This window comes from Culex quinquefasciatus, chromosome 1 (assembly GCF_015732765.1).
Source record: "Culex quinquefasciatus strain JHB chromosome 1, VPISU_Cqui_1.0_pri_paternal, whole genome shotgun sequence".
Classification (NCBI taxonomy): Eukaryota; Metazoa; Arthropoda; class Insecta; order Diptera; family Culicidae; genus Culex; species Culex quinquefasciatus.
Window position 1 is genome coordinate 127,478,912 of NC_051861.1, and position 13,703 is coordinate 127,492,614.

At 33.5% G+C, this 13,703-nt stretch overlaps 1 protein-coding gene across 1 annotated transcript in view; it reads left to right on the forward strand.

The window, feature by feature from the left end:
* The first annotated feature begins 4,837 nt into the window (after positions 1 to 4,837).
* Positions 4,838 to 13,703, forward strand: part of LOC6047969 (low-density lipoprotein receptor-related protein 4) — a 136,406-nt gene continuing 127,540 nt past the window's right edge. Inside the window, exons 1-2 of the mRNA XM_038266557.1 lie at positions 4,838 to 5,472; positions 12,879 to 13,355. Of these exons, the coding sequence (XP_038122485.1) occupies positions 13,208 to 13,355 (148 nt within the window). The 5' untranslated portion in view covers positions 4,838 to 5,472; positions 12,879 to 13,207. The remainder of the gene's footprint in view (positions 5,473 to 12,878; positions 13,356 to 13,703) is intronic.

Here is a 13,703-nt window from a genome sequence, read left to right on the forward strand (position 1 = left end):
GAGGTTAGAATTTTGACAGTCCGCGTGAACTGTTTACATTTTTTCACTTGTTTCGCTGTTAAAACCTGAAACAACACGAGGGAAAAGAAGCTAATTATTTTGGCATCTGGCTTTTTTTACAAATTCTCGAGTGTAAGCTCGGTATCTACCCTCATTTCTGTTGATTTTTTTTTTGTTGATTTGAATTATTTATTGCACGGTCAGTGATTTACTGGACTCGGTCGTTGGAAACGACCGTCTAAATATGCGCAAATCAGATGCGGGCTTAAAAATGTCAGACCTCTCTCCCCTTACTTCGTCTCACCATCCAGCTGCAGCATTGTTGATAAACAAACGGAGCACGCTAAAAATGAAAGTTTTTTCAACAAAAATAATATTTTTCCAGCTGAATTTTTTTTTGTGAGAATGTTAGAATAATCATTCCTAAATGTAAAAAATAAGTAAAAATTAACTCATAAATGTTATGCAATTTTTGATACGAAATAACAACAAACCGATTTCCCTCAAAATCGAGCGTGTTGGCACAGGAAGAAAAGAGACCATAATGTTTTGTTATCCGCTATATATCGCACGTTGAACTGTTAGCTACAAAGAATGAAAGAAGGCGAAAAAAAAAGAGAAAGAACCAAACTATAGAGCGGCAAGGATCATGTTTCACTGTTGAAGTTTGGTTATATTTGCTTCAAGTTGATTTTGATACATCAAAGAGAAATCTAGAAATACAAATATGAACTCAATTGAAGGTGTAAGTCAAAAATTAGTAGGTGTAAATTCGTGTAGAACAATAAAACAATAATCAAAAAAAGAAGAAAAACACTAAAATAAAAAAAGATAATTTGAATGTTTGGCAAACCGCACAAGGCAAACCCCCATTATATTAATGAGGATTTCGTTAACACTTTTTTCCGTTTATCGTGCATTTTATCTTTTTTGAAGAAGAAAAAAAAAACATTGAAAGTCATGGAATTGCAATAAAAAAAAAAACGCGAAGCTCGTCCCTGAAACGAAAATTCCACAAACTGTTTCAGGTATGAACGAAATCAAACCACATTGTAGAAGTAAAACTTAGTGAGAACGAAAAAGAGATAAAACATTTAAGGAAAAAAGAAACTACTCATAGAAAGTGTTCACTGGAGACAAACAAAAACCACACAAAAAAAGAGAAAGTAGCAACTTTTTAAGTAAAACATTGATATACGCACCAAACTCGAAAGGATCGATCATGCATTTTCAGCTCCCCCCCAAACAGGTAGACGAAATTAATAATGAGAAATAAGGAGAAGATGAAGAATAAAAGAGCATTTAGCACACAAGAAAATTTGAATAGAATTAAAAAAAATCGACGGCAGAGAACTAAAAGTTAAGAATAAAATCAAACTAAACGTTTAACATGAAGCAAAGCAAACAGAGAAAAAAGTGACGCAAAGCAGCAAAAGCAAAACATGTCAACTAAACTAATGAAGAAGAAGAAAACAAATACTAGAAGCGTAAGAGATAAATTAATGAGGTTATAGTTTTAAACGTATTGTGAATTACAATAAATGAAATGATTGAATTTTACTAGCGTGGACTTATTTTTTTGTGGCGTGAAAGAAATCCTTGAAATTACTTTTTATTTATTTTAACCTTTTGTTTAGCATTTAATAAAACAAATTTTAAAGTGTTTATTTTAAATACCGTCATCAGGGGTGACATTGGGTCTGGGGGGTGAGATTGGGTCATACAAAAATGCTGAAATTTGTATGACCCAATCTCACCCCCCAGACCCAATGTCACCCCTGACGACGGTACTCAAAATTTCATTCACTCGACTCGAAATTGTGTATATATTTTCACTACATAAGAGTACCTAATCTAAAATACAGTCCAGACTCGATTATGCGATTTCCTCGACAAATTTTGATTTTGGACAATCGAATCACGAAAAACATTCCTTTCCGTTGTCTTATTTTTGATGGTCCAGGTTATGTATGACCCATGAACTACTCTAAAATGATTTAGAATTTTTAAATCCAAGATGGCGGCCAAAACGGCGGTTATAACATATTGAAAAAAATGCATTTTTTTAATTTAAAAGGCAATCATATATTTAAATTTGACTAAATTTTCCACCGCATTTTTTGGAAAGTACTCAAATTATCATAATTTGCAGTGCGTTGATTGAAAATAACGTAGGAAATAGGTTTACAAAATATGCGGCGCTTCAAACCCATATTAAAAATTAAGAAAATTTGTGTACTTAATAAGAAATGTGATACAGTTTAACCCGATTTTCCGAAGGTCTTGGAAAAAAATTACTTCGGATATTCGAATCGCAAACGAGCCTGTTCTTATTTTTGATTGCTGAGCTTAATTTTGACCCTTAAACTATTCCAAATTTTTAAAGTTTTTTTTAATTGCAACATGGTGGCCAAAATGGCGTAGGTGACATGTTGAAAAAAATAATGCATTTTGAAGTTTAGTAGACAATTAAATAATTATTCAAATATGACTAAAATTGGGTCGTAGACCTCGAATTTGATGTTAAAAGTAAGACATTGAAAAAATACGAAATTATTTTTTTTTAATTCGATTAACTGAAGTCCCATAAAAACCGGATAATCAAAACTTTGGAAAATAGAAAAAAAAAAGAAAATAGAAACTTTGGATAATCGAGGCTTTGGATTATCGAGTCTAGACTGTAATAATTTTTAACAATAATTTGCAACTATGTTTGAAAATAATCATTAAGGGACCATCTGGACACATTTTTGGAAATCTCAATCCCCACCCCCCCAATTTCCATACAAATATATGTTTTGTTGCATGGAGCGTGAACAATCGCCCCCCCCCCCCTTCCAGGGGGTCCACGTTGTTTATAGATGGTCCCTAAGAAATATTACGTTATTATTATTTATTTTGCAAAATGCTAACGAAAAATGTTCTGATAAAAAAAAGATTTTTAATAAAAAAAACTGAAAATTTTCCATCCAGATGATACAGTTTTTGTTCGTAATCTTAAATAATATTAACAAGTTCTCTAGAATTTCGCAAAATAAATCCGGATTTTAATTTTAAATCTCAATTTTAATTTGGGGGGTATCTTGAGAAGAACTTTTCTGATCAATTTGGTGGCATCGGTAAAGTTGTTGGTTTTGTGATTTTCTCAATTCTTTGAACTTTGTAACTAGTGTGACATTTTCTCAACTCTTTGATAAAAACATTTTCAGATTTGAAAAATCACAACCAACACAACTTTATTTCAAAAAGGCTTAAATCATATTATTTCACCCTAGTGAAATGTAAGTTGTGATTTTGAAAATCTATGATTAATTTTTTATCAAAATATTTCACACAAGATTCACTTTTTAACACTGAAAATGTGACCAATGGTGTCCAATAAACTGCTGAAAATTCATAATTTTCTGATGTAATATTACACATTTTTTGACACAAAATCCCATTTCTCGATGAATATTACCATCATTTTTTTCAGTGAACCTAAAAATGGCGCACCTTAGCAGTAATTACAAAAGTAATTTTAGTTTTAGAATTGAGTTTCACGTTAAAAAATGTTTTTTTTTAGCTTTTTCGATACCTTTCTAAAAACACTACACTTTTGGACTCGACCTTCGCCGATCTGGACCAAACTTGGAGGATTCATCTATCGATAGTTAAGGGACCATCTATAAACCACGTGGACACTTTTTTCTTCATCCGTCTAGTTTTGGCACCGCCCTCTTTTTTGACGATATTCTTAAATATATTTTTTCTTTTACTCATAACTTTGCAACTATTATAGCAAAAAAAATTTAAAAAAAAGAATTTTATAGGAAATTCCCAGAGAATTCAATAAAAATAAAGTTTAACCCTCGGTTTACCCTTAAACTAAAATTTAAGTTTTTAAGTGTGGTTTTGACCCATTTCCTATTTTTGTTAAATTTTTATTTTTTCACCATCGTGTTCCCCGGACAATTTTACATAAAAATTAATGAAAACCTCAATGTAAAATGCACCATTGCCGAGAAACAGCGATTTTACTGATTTTTTTTTATTTTGCAAAATCAAGCACCCCATGCCAAAAATAGAGGAAGGGTCCAATTGGCACCAATCTTGAAATTTCTTTCGATATTACTATCGAAAAATGAACGAAAAATAGGTGAAGGTCGAGTCCAAAAGTATTTTTGGGTGTTTTTTTGGTGTGTTTTCATACCTCTTCTCATGGACAGCCCCCAAATTGGTTTGATAACTTGTGAGAAGAAACAAATTATGCAAAATGGCATATATAGAAATAAGAAATCAATCGACTTAGTTTCATACAAAAAAAAGAAATATAATGAAAAATCGATTTGCAAAATGATAGAGGATTGCCCCAATATAACTTGTTTATTTACAAGATTTATTTTCATGTTTTCGAGCATTCGTTTTACTGTGAGATACAAGTCAATATTTTTTTTACCCACTAACAGAGGCATAAAACTATTGGTGAAAACTTAAATTTTCATCGAAAAAACTTGTTCAATTTATTGTAATTTAAGGGCAGTTTTGGACTTTTTTCCCAAATTATATTGGGTTTGCTCTGAAATTTTGTTATTTTTTTTTTCAACAATTTTCAACTACCAAATCATAAACCTTTCTTATCCCAACTCTCCACAATTTTCCAAATTTCACAACATGACAATGCTGTAAGTTCCCCCCTCGAAAAAATCTCTCCAAAAACCCTCCATTCAACTCGCAAAGCTCGTCCCACTTTCATTCATTGATATCAGCAGTGTCATCTCTGAGCAGACCACCGCAAAAGCTCTCTCTCTCGCTCATCTCCAGCATCCCAATCATCACAGCATCCAGCCTACTGAGCTGGCGGCGGCTCGTTCAGTTTTGAGACAGCCACGTATGGAACCAGAAGCCAAAAACCGACCCCGACGACTTATCACCACCACAGCAGGCCGCGCTACAGCTGTGTGTGTGTTCGCGTGCGCGCGTGTGTGTGTGTTCCTCCGTATGAAACGCAGCACTTTCAACCCCCACACACTTTGAGGGGAGCAGGAGCAGGACAAAAAATCATCCCGAGCAAAAGTGCCACCATCTTTCTTTTTTGGGTGTGAAAATTTTCCGGAAAAAACTGCGTTCCGATTGCGGCGTTTGAAGTGAAGTGAAGTGTGGTGTGCTGCACCCGGAAGTGGTTCCTGGCCACCGGAGTTGGAACCCGGGCGGGGATCTTCGCCCCCCTTTAAGGATTACTGGAGCAAAAGAAAGAAAATTTGGGAAAATTTGAAGGAGCTAAACAAAAAAAACTGGTCCCGGGGATGACCGCGGACCACGATCCGCTTCCGGTCCGGTGCCGGATGGACCGCAAAAATGGCTGAAAGTCTGGCCAACCGCCGAAGACGACGGCCTGGTCCCACGTCGTCATCACGCCCACGTGTAAAAACGGTCCCCGCCGCGCCTTGGCGAATCTAATCGGAACGAAAAAACTGCTGAAGCTGACACAACGTGCGTGAAAAAGGCTGGAAAACCCGTCCAAATTCCGGATTTTCCCACCGCTTTGCGGTGGAAGCGGAAATTTGGAAATTTTCCGACCCTGGCGATTTTTTTTCGTTTCTCACTTTTCATCGCGAAAAACACACCCATTAAATCGTTGTTGTTGTTGTTGCTTTTCCCTTAACCGCACAAAGAGAAAATGAGAGAGAGAAAGAGAGAGCTTTCGCTCTCTTCGATGAGCTTTTTTTTGTTGAGCTTGAGAGAGACTTTCGAATCCTCGGCGAGGAGTTTCATTGAGGAAAATTTCGTACTGCTAAAGCACGGCATGGCACACTGGGACCGACGGCCATCTTGGCCAGCTTTGGTGTGTGTGTGTTTGTGCGAGGTTGTGTGTGTGTAGGTTTGCCAGTTCGTTGTGGGATGCTGGAGGAGGTCACTTGCACAATTTGGTCAATTTTGGATAGAAACAAGGCAATCATTTTTGCAATTTCCAAAGCTTTTTATTTTTCAAAATAATTTTAAAGCGATAAAAACTTATTTAGGGGAAATTCTCATATGTTTGGCAGCACCCGCTCCCAACTCCATCCAATTAGCTGATTTTCATTAATTTGCCAAACTTTTGATAGAAACTTGTTTGCTCACTTCTTATTTAACTATTTATCACTCAATTTAAGTTGCAAACGCTTTTTATGAGCTGTAATTGAACGTCAAAGTGCTGATATGCCAACATTAAAGGCACGATGGAGTTAGATGCTGTTCCTCTAGGAGAAAATTGATGGACTGCCAATTGTAAATTTGAATTAGATTTTGATTCTAAGGATGCAGAACAATTGCTTATATTTTTTTGTAAGTTTTGTAAATGTCTCCTTTAATCTAATGAAATGTTATGAGATTTGTTCCGCATAAAGATCCTGATTTTTTTTTTCTCAGGTAGAAATGATCATTGAGTTATACATGTTTAATTCAAATAGTATTACTCAATCTTCAAATCTATAGAGCAAAGAGTTGATTCTGTTTGAATCGTCAACGATTGTTTCTTGCAAAAAATAAAAATTTTAGATTTGTTTATGAAAATTTTCTGTCTCAGTTTTCTCACGATTTCACGTACGTAAATATATAAAAATCTGTATTTATCTAAAGATGAGAATTTCTGATTGATTTGGTGTCCTCGGAAAAGTTGAAGATTAAAATTAGGACTATTTAGAAAAAAGTTACATTTAAAAAATTACCCATATCAATATTTTATTTATTTTTTGCTCTGAAAGTTGGATTCCCAGTAGTGTCCCAGACTATGCTTTTACGCATTTTTTTACAATTTAAATGATAGTGGTGCCATTCTAGAGCAAAATTTGTAAAAAAACACGCAAAAAATTGAAAAAGTGACTTTAAAAACATGAAAAAATTAGAAAGACGAAACGTAATGCTAGGAGGTGGTAGAATAGGCCAAAAACTACCATAAACAAATATAAACTAAACAAGATAAATGCAAATTAAAATACAAAAAATAAAACAAGAAAAACATAAAACAAGAAAAGTAAAGTTTTCCGTAAAACAAAAGTTGCTCAAAATGACCTCCGAAACACGGGAAAAATAAGAATGCTCGAAAAAAAATTGGACAGTAGAGGGTTAAATTTACAATCGAAAAGCACTCCAATATTTTTTTTATAAATGCACTGTTTTGGAATAATAGTCACTTAAAGATCATATTTTTTTTTTCACAAAAAAAAAAATCCCTTGAATTTTTATTTTGAAGACCGTGGCAAATAATAAAATTATGAAAGTTTGCAATATTTAACACTTAAACTCACAAGCTCGAGAAATAGGGGGAATTTCCATACAAATTCCCCCATTTTCTCGAGCTTGAGAGTTTAGGCGTTAATTCAATGTCAATGTCGCACCTGTTCGCATAAATCTCTCATTTGAGAAATCCCCTGAGACATCGAACAATGATAGTTATTTGCATTTTTCTATGACCAAAGAAGTCATTTTATATTATGGTTCCGCCCATGCAAGGCTCCATACAGTTTTGGCAATTGTCAATACAAAAAGGCTTTAAAATATAAAAAAAAAACTAACTGAAACCACTCTTAGGTGGTTGGTGCATTCCTCACATTTAGAGGGTAATGCTATCCAAAATAGACACAAAAGGTCAAATCACTCGAAAATTGAAATTCGTGATTTGATCATGGTAGACCCAACTTCATTTATACATATCGACTCAGAATCATTTTCTGAGCATATTTCTGTGTGACTAAAAACCGGAAGATTGTAAAAAGGGTGGTTTTTGTAAGAAAATGCTATACATTTTTAGAAAGGTTTTTGAAACAACTTTCCATCGAGCCCAAAAGATTGAAGATCTGACAACCCTATCAAAAGTTATAAGTAAATGAAATTAAATTTAGATGCATTTGTAAATCGAACAAGATTATTCTGGAAAAAAGAAACTATATTAAAGTGACTAACGTGAGCAAGGCACCAACCACCTTTAGGTGGATTAAGTAACGTTTTTTCAACAATTGTAACACCAAATTTTGATGTTGTTTTTCAGAAAATAGTTACTGAAAACTGTACTACAAAAAAAAAGTTTTTCGCTGAATTTCAGTTAAAATCCAGTTGGAGTTGTCAAAATTTGTCAAGTTTCAGCAAATTTTCACACGGTCAAAAATTTAATACTGCACATTTTAGTAAAATTGACTAAATTTGTTATACCAGTTTTGTGTGTGGCTATCAAGGATAAAATTAATTAATGATGCAGCCTGGTTCTATACCATGAAAGCCTTCGTTAAAACTCCCTTTTTTGCATATGGAACGTTCAACACTCTCATTTTGATGTAATTTTACCTCAATTTAACTGGATTTTTGTGATATTATGCAGAAAAGATATAAACATACACCTTTTAATGTAAAATAAACACGAATATTTAAATCTTGTTTTTATTTTTAATTGAACAACGGTTCATGGCTTTTATATTGCATATTTCCAAATTTTATATTTTTTGCCGCTCTCAACTTCTATCAGTTTCAAAAGAAATTAATTCTTAAACAAAATGGCATTTTAATGTGATGAGTTAAAATTAAATTGAATCGGAAAATGAACCGCATTTTATTTCACAAAGGGCTTTCGATTTTCGGAATTGCAATAAAAATAATGTCTTATGGAAAATCTGTTTTTTTTTTTAAACTAATGATTGCAAATCAACTGTACGGGTGTATTATGCATTTTCCCACAATGTTTTCGTTGCCATGTGGAAGTTCTTGACTGTTCAGTTTCAATTTGAATATTTTCTTATTTTTCCCCTCCTCTCGGCCTCGACCAGAGGCAAGGTACAAACACTTTGAAAAATATATGCATAGGCCTTATGTAATTTACTATGAGTTTAACTTGCTAAAATTTCAAGAAAAAAAAGAATTTAAATGACGTGAACAATTCAAATTGCTAATTTTTATTTTTTGCACTTTAAAAGCCTGTCAAAATAAATCTTTTTTTTTAAACACAAAATCAGTTTTTCCATCTGATTCAAGCACAATTTGACAAAAAGTTACCTTAGAAATTAACAGTAGAAATAGTTGCGTTTGTTGATATGGTCATCAAATGATAGTTGTTTGGAAAATTACCTAAACTACTGAATCAAAAATGTCGGTGCCTCAGATGATGGTGGATAAGATACGTTTTTAAGCATAAATTTGATTGAAGAATAGGATTTTGAATACCTAAAATAACTCGTCACTACTTTTTCATGCTATTTTTGGGCAAATAAACTTCGTTTTATTTCAATCAAAAAACAAACAATATTACATTTTCTTGCAACTTTTTAATTAATTAATGGTAAAGTAGCAAATTTTACGAATTTAACTATTATTCAGCAGATTTTGTGAACAAAGAACCAATCAGATAAATTTTCAAGCTATTTTGAAATATTTATTTTTACGTGATAAATTTCATGTTGGACGCAGTTTGAGTTTAATTATTTAAATCTTTTTAGTTTCGCCATTATTTGTAAGAATCATTCTTTGATTACCGTAAAACGGGGTGACTTTGATAGGTTTGCGATTTTTCCGCAAAATGAAGAGTACAACTAAAATACGTACGGAATGGTTTAGAATCATACTGACCGTGGTAGAGAAGTGTTCAAAGTACCTCAAGAAGAACTTTTCATAAAAATTAACTATAGTTAAGAAAATGTTGATGAAAGTCATTATTTTAAACTTTTCAAAGTGTCATAATTTCCTCAATGAACTTGATTTTGAATCGGAAAACGGAATGCATTTTCGGATTCTTTGGACAATTTTCCACTAGGAGAAGGTTAAATAAATTTGTAAATAATAAATAATATGTGTTTTTGAAACACAATCCAAAACAATATCCAAATTTATTTGCAATTTCAGTAGAACAAATTTCATATAAAATGTGAAAACTTGTGATTTGTGCTTCGAATTCAGTATAAAATGCAATATAAATCGATAATTTTATAAACAAAACTAGTTTTAACAAATTGCAGGCAAAATTCCGCAAAATTTTTAACAATTTTACCTAAAATTTATATGTATTTTGCTAAAAAGCTTATACACTTAGTTAATTAAATATAAACATTATTTTTTTTTTCTTAAAAACTTTACAGCTACTTTAGTGATGGTACATTTAACCCGAGCAGGGGTAAATAACACGGGAATACCAAATTTTGGTATTACTTGGGCAAATAACAGGGACCAAAATGTGCCCTTGGTTGCCCAGTAATAGATGGTAAAATACCATGAAATCATACCAAAGTCTTGTATGTGGAAGGGCACAACAATACCAAACCATGTTATTCCAAAGGTTAAATAATACCTCAAAATAAAACCATTTCAATACCAAGTTGAGGTCTTCTGGATTTTTGAACATTGCTTGAATACCACAACTTGGTATTACCATGGTTTTATTTTTAGGTATTCCCGCGCCCTTGGAAAATCAGATTTTGGTATTCCTGTGGTCTTCCACATACATGATTTTGGTATGATTTCATGGTATTTTACCATCTATTACTGAGCAACCAAGGGCACATTACGGTCGCTGGTATTTGCATAAGTAATACCAAAATTTGGTATTTTCATACCATTTTTAGTGCAACAGTTGCAGTCAGTGAAAAAACGGAAATGATCCATATGCAACAGCCAAATCTTCTCACCTGATGATTACATGTTGTTGTTAGTGATATTCTTCACCACATCGAATGCATTTGTCATTGATGAACGGCCTGTGCTTGAAGTTCTTGAAGATTCTGAAAAATAACAAGATTGAAAAATATGTGGATTGAATTCACCAAAATTCAATAATCTGTCGATTAAGTATTTGGTTATCCCGACTTAGAGAAATTTCAACGTTTTAAATAAAATCTTAGTGGGTATATAAAAAAAATTGAAAATCAGCTTTAACATTTTTGGAATTCAAGTCATTTTAGCGCAAAATTAATTATCTCGTCAAAATTTATAAAAAATTTCCCATAGTTTCAGAGGAATTTGAAAAAAACCTTTCAATACCAAAATAATACCAAAATGCGCCATCCTGATTTAGAAAATTTTCCACAATTTCAAGTCATTTCTTTGAAGGGTATATCAAAAATGTTTTAAAATCAAGGTTGAAATTTCCGGTTTTCAATGAAAGCATTCGCTTTGAGACATCATTTTAGCGCAAAATTAATTATTTTGTCAAAATTGGTCAAAATTTTCCCATAGTTTCAGAGGAATTTGATAAAACACTGTAATACCAAAAGAATACCAAAATGTGGTGTTCGACCATTGACAAATTCTGCAATTTTGCAATATCAAAACAATACCTTAAATTGGTATGATAGCACATTTTGCTCTTGCATAATCCTTAAGACAAATTTTAAAGGGTCCAGGAATACCAAAATTGGGTATTGATACCAGAGAAAGGTATTGTTACGCATTTCCCTTGTTATTTACCCATGCTCGGTAACGTACAAATTAAGTTTGAACATCTTAAATGTGATTTTAACATGAAAAACTATGTTGATAGTCATAGTTTACCCCGGAATTTAAACTAAGAATTTCTAACGTAACTATTTTTTTAAACACTATTGAAAAAACTTTTTTTCAAAAATAGTGCATGGACTTTGTGTGGCCTACCCCATTACATGTTTTAAAAATAATAATCTTGAGAAAAACCTTTCCAGTTGGGAAATATTCCAAAAATAAATTGAAATCCTATCAAAGTCACCCCGGTTTACGGTACATTTTGAAATAACTGTTAACGCAAGTGTACAAAAGTTAAATTTATATTTTTGTATGCAATTACAAGTTTTCGCAGATTTTTTTAAGGTGTTCAATTCTGATATTTTTAAAGATAAAATTAAAAATCTAATTTGATTGATATCTACTGACTTTGAAATTAATTCTGTTATCGAGCAAAATATTATTCATAAGAATCAATTTCCTCAATTACAAGTTTTATTTCTCAAAAATACCACCAATATTAATCATTAATTCAAACAAATATACCTGAAAATATAAACCATATTTCAGCGGGAACCAATTTGATTTTCTGGTTGCTCACATATTACCAACGCATAAATTACGTTCATGCTGAACTGTTTGACTTCCAAAGAATTTGAATATTGATAGCTCGGAAACAACACGACCACACAATCAGAGCTAGGCAATTTCCAGGATGTACTATCAATTGTGCCGTCCAATTTGTAAATTCAGAAAAAAAAACTACAAACTAGTATTCATTCCAGGGAAAACGTGTGCACTTTATTGTTATGTTTCCTGAGAAGCAAAACTTCTACTGAGTGTGCACGTTCATACTGCGGAAATAAATTTGCTGTGGCTTCGTTTCCCACAGAGCCCTCAACATGACCTAATGGAAAACTGTGGGATAATTTTCCAAGGAAATCTTTATGCAATCTTTCGAGAGGGAAGCTTCTACTTAGTTTTCCAAGGAATTGGCAAATAATGGAAAACTTTATGATTCTCGCATCAATTTTCTGATTCTTTATAGAACTAGGTTACTCAACTTGATGTTAAAGATGATCTGTTATTCACCTACTAGAGTTATATTTATTTAATTATTCACTTATATCTTTTAAATAAATTTAAAATATTTTAATTTTGGAACAGTTTAAAAATGATTAAAAATAAATAAAAACAATAGTTTTGCAAACCGCCCATGTTTCGCCAAAAGCCAATTTGAATCGCTCTCTTTCTCTCTCAATCTTTAAAGAGAAAAGCTCACTCTCACACAATTTGAAAAGCTCTCCTGCGAGAGACGGTGCTGGACCAACTGGCAGCATCAGCATCAGCAGCTGTGCTTTTCATTCATCGAAATTGGGTTCAATTTTTCGCGATGTCGGGTGTTGGAAAAATTTCGGTTTTTGATTCTTTCGTTCTAAAATGAAATTGTTGTTACTTTCATGCAGATAGCCTCTGACGCAAAACGGCAGAAACTATGAAGCAAGGATATAAGAGAAGATTCCTTCCGGAACTGGTCACCGATTTTGACGACGTCGACGTCTAAGTGGACTCACCAACGCAAAAGTGAGCTTCAAAGTGGGTGTTTCAAATGTGAATTTTTCTGTGAGTGAAAAAAAACCTTAAAATTTTGTGCGAAAAATAAAGAACTAAGGATTACCAGTTCAGTGTTGCCAGCCAAAAATCAGTCCTTGAAAGAAAGATTACTTTTTTCAAGCCGATCATCGAAACACTCTCAAACCAAAAAAAGAAATCTCAACCCTGAAGCGACGCGATAATGATGAGCATCCAAAGCGTTTGGATCCTCGCAAGAAGCAGAAGCAGACGAAGTGATGGCAACACTGGAGCGATTCTGCGAAATGTCACGGGACGCATTGCCAACACGATGGCAACACTGTCGACCCTGCTGCTGGTCGCCGGAGTTGGTGAGTTTGAACTTAATTTGTAATTTTACGATTAAGCACCCTGAGGAAGCGACTCGAGTGGGCCGAAACGTCGTTAATTGGGGCAAAGCGTGCAAATCGAGGCATCAGCAGGAGGTGCTTTCTGAATGGAAAATTACTCCCTCTCTCGCGGGGTGGATTTCGGAAGAGTTGGGCGGAAAAGAGGCGCTCACTTTTCCGCTCTCTCGAATTAAGGACTTTTGGGTGGTGGGAGAGTGAAAGCTTCATGGTGGAAATGGTTGAACGGCATCCAGAAAATGAGAAAGAGATGGATTTTGTGGGAGAGGATGAAACAAAGTTGTTGTTGTTTTTGTCTCTATTTTGAATGGT